Source organism: Clarias gariepinus, chromosome 9 (assembly GCF_024256425.1).
Source record: "Clarias gariepinus isolate MV-2021 ecotype Netherlands chromosome 9, CGAR_prim_01v2, whole genome shotgun sequence".
Classification (NCBI taxonomy): Eukaryota; Metazoa; Chordata; class Actinopteri; order Siluriformes; family Clariidae; genus Clarias; species Clarias gariepinus.
The window spans coordinates 14,599,443-14,605,442 of NC_071108.1; the positions used below are offsets into that span (position 1 = coordinate 14,599,443).

At 35.1% G+C, this 6,000-nt stretch overlaps 1 protein-coding gene across 1 annotated transcript; it reads left to right on the top strand.

The window, feature by feature from the left end:
• Positions 1–2,479: 2,479 nt before the first annotated feature.
• Positions 2,480–5,773, top strand: taf10 (TAF10 RNA polymerase II, TATA box binding protein (TBP)-associated factor). Its single transcript, XM_053504244.1, has 5 exons — positions 2,480–2,847; positions 4,148–4,305; positions 4,410–4,474; positions 5,114–5,228; positions 5,422–5,773. The coding sequence occupies exons 1-5, from the start codon at positions 2,703–2,705 to the stop codon at positions 5,509–5,511; spliced, it is 573 nt and encodes a 190-aa protein (XP_053360219.1). The 5' UTR covers positions 2,480–2,702; the 3' UTR covers positions 5,512–5,773.
• Positions 5,774–6,000: the final 227 nt, after the last annotated feature.

Below are 6,000 nucleotides of genomic sequence, written 5' to 3' on the forward strand. Positions count from 1 at the left end.
TGAAGGCTTGTTTTTATTAATATATGGCTGATGGATATAGTTATATTTTATTATATTTAGTTATTTAATAGTTTTGCTGATTTTTATTTTTTTTACTTTAAATCTTTCAGGTGTGCATCAGTCATTTACTTGAAACAAATTAAGATATTAATATATATGATGTGATGATGGTCAATAATGGTTTAAGTTATTTATGTGAAGGCAGAGTATTAGTCCTTTGAAAAGAAATGAATGAGCAAATATTTTACTCATCCAAATAATTTTATAGAAAAAGGTAAGGGGCTGTTAATACTAGACTTACAGATGATACATTTTACCAGCGTAACTTGATTAAAGAACCTAACATACTTCATTAAAGAAAGTTCCTCATGTGTTCTCCAGCCCATGGAAGATTTCCTTTATTAAATCAGTAAAAATAATGACTAACCAATCATAATTAAAATTATTTATTATAGTAACAAGGTTAATTTTATCATGGCTGAGTATTGGGTATGACTCAAACATAGATTCATTTATTTTGGGGCTCTCATAGTACATGTATTTTATTTTCAAATTTAACTGTAGATATGGTTGTGTGTTAGATGTTAGTGAGTCTACCAGCAACGCCCTGTGAGGTGTTAACATCTGTGTGTGCTCCATTATTTTTCCACTTCACAGTCTCCACTCTATTGGGCCAGAATTAAAATTTAATTTGGCACGAAGTGTCTTACCTGATGACTTTTCAATGGATTAGTATCTGGATCGAAACCATGTCTCCTAACAGCCGTTCTTTATTTCTGGATGACATAAAGAACCCAAGTCATTTACATTTTTGGCAACATGCCTCACGAGTTGCAAACACTATTCCAGCTGGAAGAGCACCACTATACAGTACTTTTCTATCATGACTAGTGTTTCTTACTGTATGTCTCCATCTGTTGGTGAAGTTGGAAGCACTTCTCCTGATATCACAGTACTGTACCAAAGTTAACCAGGGATCAGGATATCTGTTGAAACCCCATACTGGGTGCAGAAGGTTGTGTTTTTACTTTTTTTTACTAGTACATATAGTATTGTATAGTTTTAAGTAGTACCATAGTACTTCAGACATTTCCATGGTAGGATCTATAAAACCATAGTGTAGGTGCTATGCCATTTCATTTGATACCATGGTAGTACTATGGTATGTGCCACTGTACTGTGGTGAATACCATGCTACATTTTGGGTAACACAAGTACCTACCAGCGAATATATAACATGTTAAAATTCCAATCATATCATAGTGCTGCTAGTATTTTATTGATGGTTGTATAGAAACACATTCTCATTTCACTATTCTCCACATTACACAACTAAAGGTTGCTGTTTAGAACGGAATAAGCAGATATAAAAAGCTTTTCAAACTAGTACTTATGCCAATTACAGAAGGACATTAAGAACATCCTATAATTTTAGTTTATTAATAAATTATAATTTATAATTTCATTTTAATGTAAAATTTGGATAACAGAGTTGTATTTTAATGTGGCTCCACCAGGCAATATCACAATATTATTCTTGCTATGAACTTTCAATTTCAATTGAAATATGATCTTTGGGAAGTTTGGATCATTGCATTTTATTATAAACATAATATGTAAATATTTTACTTGTGGAATAATTTTAATATTTTTTATGATATACAGAACATGTAATATAATGGATATACTGTATATTGTTTCATGGTATGTTAAATAAAACCAAACATTAATGCAAAACAAAACTGTATATTAAAGTATTTTAATTATTCTTTTTTACAGTAAAAAGCAGAAGGTTGGGACAGGCATAAAATGCTCTGAAGGGTTGTCAGGCACAGAGTTTGTCATGAAAGATGCTCTATTTAGGAAATTTCACATGAGAGGGAGTGCTGTTGTACTTAAATATCAGCACAGTTGTGATACGATTGGATTGTAGACACTAGGATGCAGCCAGTGTACTATTGATATTACAGGCATGCTAATATTCAGTACAACAACACAACCTCGAGTATGATATTGCTTTTATACAACAGTTCCACAAAGACCATTTATTCTGAACATATTATGATTAGTTTGTTTAGTTTGTGGGTTTTCGTAGCCTACAAAACGGTACATTTTCTTATAACCGGAATGGTACTTTTTGTCCTCTTTAATATGTATCTTTAAAAACGTTTAAAGTAAATAAATAAACCTGAATTCCATTAAGTGCACATTAAACACTATAGGCAACTTTTAATACTAACTACCTTCACAGTGAAAAGGAAGATACACTTTATTATACACTAATTATTTTTGTAAGAATGTAGATTAGGGGTTCGTTTTTTAGGGTTTGTATTTTTAGACGGTGATTAAGTGAGTATCACCACCACAGTGAAACGTACAGTTTAGTGTACCTTTTTTGTGTAAAAATGCTTTTATTTCTTATTTTCGAGCTTTTATTTTGAAAGCCGTTTGAACTTCCGTCTCACTTTCGTCGCGGAAACGTTAACGCTGCTTCTCCATAAAGACGCAAACACAAACACGGTGAAGAAGGCAGGATTCAGCGCTGAATATAGTGACTTATGTTTTACAGAAAACGACAGATTTTTTTTTTTATTGCATACAAATCCTGCGTGCAGTTTAAATATCGAGTAATTGAAGCGAGATTCGTTTTTTGGCGTTTGTAAGCTCGCCGTTTCTGAGAGCGGTGCGGTTGGGGCGCTAACATGAACGTGGAGGCGGCACAGACAGCGCCGAGCGGAGCAGCGAGCACCAACTCCTCCTCCACCCCGAGCAGCAGCAGCAACTGTGTCCCAAACAGCAACTCTACCGCTAATGTTAGCAGTTTACCCTCCACCGGCAGCATTAACGGTGTGTGTTTGTGTCTGTGTGTGTGCGCGCGCGTTTGTGTTTCAGTAAAAGTAAGTCATGGTAAATAATTAGCTGGAAGGTTACTACAACAGTCACTGTGATCACTCTGGAGTCAATAGGATGTGTCTACTGCACTTTGTGGATGTTATCTTGCTGTGTCACTCTAACACAACCTCGGCTAAACTTTTGTGGTATTTTTTTTTAAACATCCATAAGCAATGCTGTGAAAAAGTATTCGTTTTTTTCGCCTGTTTGTAACACTTGAATGATTCAGCTCATCAAACAAGTTTTTAAATTACACACAATAAATGCTAATTTAGAAAAAGTTGTACAAACCTACCTGGCCCATGTGGAAAAATGTACATAATAACTGTAATTATATAAAACTTAGTTAATTTTCACTTGTCACACCCAGGCCTGATTACTGCTAGACCTGTTGAATTAAAGTTAAGCATGCTAAAAGGTCTTTAAAAATATATATAATAATAATCTAGAAGAGATGAGAAACAAGGTAATTGACATGTATCAGTCTGGAAAGTGTTACCAAGCCACTTCTAATCAATTTTTAATTTCTAATGTGATAGTATCAGTCTCAGTGCCTAACCGCATCTCACCTCGAGTCAAAACACATAGGTGAGATAGGGGTGTTAGGCTTTGGTCACTGCTGACCAAAAGGCTCGTCTCTGATTTGCCAAAAATATCTTAATTGTGCCCAAGACATCAGGGATAATATTTTGTGTACTGATGAGGCAAAAGTTGAGCCTTTTATAAACAGAGCGTTGGAACAGTCAAACATGGTGTTGGTAGTGTGTTGGTCTGTGGCAGCTTTGCAGCTTCAGGACCTGGATGAAATGGCATAATTGATGGAACCATGAGTTCTGTGCTCTGCCAGAAAATTCTAAAGGAGAATGTCCGGCCATCAGTTTGTGACTCCAAGCCAGACCCCAAGAACACCCCCAGAGTTCTTCTGAAGATATGCCCCAAAGGGACGGAGCTGCCCCAGTGGCAAAAGGGAACCTATTGGGCATAATGCTTTTGCAGTGTAATGGTATGGCTGATTGGTGTAAACCTCACCCCTTGGCAGGAGACACTGTGACAAGATAATCAGTGGCATTCACTTCTTGTAAATTGTATGTCACTCGTCATACAAGTCTCAGTGAATAAGGTTTTTCTATAGAAACTCCTGTGATTCGCCGTGCAAACTGTCAGAGCCGTACTGTTAAATATTCATCAGCACTGCCTAAGAAAGTTTTGTTGTATACTATTAAATAACAGATGCTCATATTTTGTCTTCCAATAGTTCCAACCTCTGCTGCCATGGCAACACCATCTTCAGACACCTCTGTGTCCAACGGCCTCTACGTGCCCACGGGATTAGCCAACGGAGACGTGAAGCCTGTCATCTCAAGCACGCCATTGGCTGATTTCCTAATGCAGCTGGAAGACTATACACCTACAGTGAGTTCACTTATGATGAACACCAATGATTGTCTTTTATTTTGGACATGGCTTTATTTATTTGGACATTTTTACTTTTTTTTGTTTGTTTTTCTGTCCTTTAGATCCCAGATGCAGTTACAGGATATTATCTCAATCGGGCAGGATTTGAAGCGTCAGATCCAAGGATGTAAGTTTAGCTTGTTTATGGTTTTATAATATTTAGTATTATAATACAGTTCATACTGTGGATAAAGCACAGGAAGAAATTTATTTGCATTTCTATGCTGAGTTTTTTTACTAGTTTTTCAGGTAATTAGCATAACTCTTTAGCCTGAACTAATTAGTAATCATCTTTTTGTGTACAACTTTAGATCTGTTTACACTCCATCCATAATAATGTCCCTGTTTTTATGTTTAAACTTTCTTGCCGCAAATTTCGGAATCTTAAATATTGCAATCTAATTGGCCTCGCCACACTTTTTGAGTATAGCTTATTTTGCTTCTGAATGGTCAACACATTTTTAAACACTAGAAAATAGTTTTTCAGTTTATTATATATTTACAGAATTAAATAAAAGTTACTAGAATTATATTTGGAAGTTATTGAGGGTTTTTGTGTTAGGAAGGTAGGTGTGATAAGTTAACATTAAAAGGTTTTCAGAGCGACAAGAACTATTTCAGTTACTCTCCAATATGTTGTTGCGTGACTTTACATTTCGAAAATAAGCAAATTAAACTGAAACTTTTTTTTGTCCTTATATTAAACATGAGTAAATCACTGATCTAGAATTACTGAATCGTAACCTTCTTTTTTTTGTATATGCAGAATCCGTCTGATCTCATTGGCAGCTCAGAAGTTTGTCTCAGACATCGCTAATGATGCACTGCAGCACTGTAAAATGAAGGGTACCGCGTCTGGAAGCTCCCGTAGCAAGACAAAGGTTAGCTGAATCTGCATCTCTCAAATCAGGAGATGTTTTCTGGATGTAATTATAGTATACATTGTGTAACATTTTATGGACCACCATTAACCAGCACATACTGCTTAGTCCTATATGTTTACGTTTCTTGATTTTTATGGTTCAACAATTATTACAAACCTGGTTTTCTTGTCTTGTTTAACCTGAAAAACAGGATAAGAAGTACACACTGACGATGGAGGACCTGGCCCCAGCTTTAACCGAGTATGGCATCAATGTTAAAAAACCGTACTACTTCACGTAAAACCAAACATGCTGAGACGGACTGCTAACAGTTACATGGCTCCCTTTACAGATGTCCACACTGTAGAGAGATGAGTTTTATCAGTGAAAACCTTTGGTGTGACAAAGACAAGGCTGTGTGCTTGGTTTTCATTCACTTAGCAACTTATTTTAATTTTTTTTTTTTTTTTTTTTTTTTTTTTTGCATAACCATAGTCTGTAATTCATTACATATTTGTAATACTGGATTAATGAAAATAAACATAAATTTGTGACTTAAAAAATCTCATTTGCAGTCAAAGTATATAGAAAGTACTTCTTGTATATCTTGCAATCAGTGACAAGATTCAGAATTTATAAAATAAAAAATAAGTATAACCTTCCTACTTCCCACAATTATTAATGGAGTAGCTGTAAAAACAAAAAACAAATCTACACTTGTAACTTAACAAATGTTGATTAATATTTTATTGTTGGCCCAATTTCATACAGTGGAATTTGTTGAGACAAC

What these genes read in the sequence shown, in the direction of transcription:
- taf10 (XM_053504244.1), top strand. Translation starts at nt 2,703, where the DNA reads ATGAACGTGGAGGCGGCACAGACAGCGCCGAGCGGAGCAGCGAGCACC. An exon ending in CTCCACCGGCAGCATTAACG is followed by an intron (nt 2,848 to 4,147) that starts GTGTGTGTTTGT and finishes GTCTTCCAATAG; the next exon opens with TTCCAACCTCTGCTGCCATG. An exon ending in GAAGCGTCAGATCCAAGGAT is followed by an intron (nt 4,475 to 5,113) that starts GTAAGTTTAGCT and finishes TTGTATATGCAG; the next exon opens with AATCCGTCTGATCTCATTGG.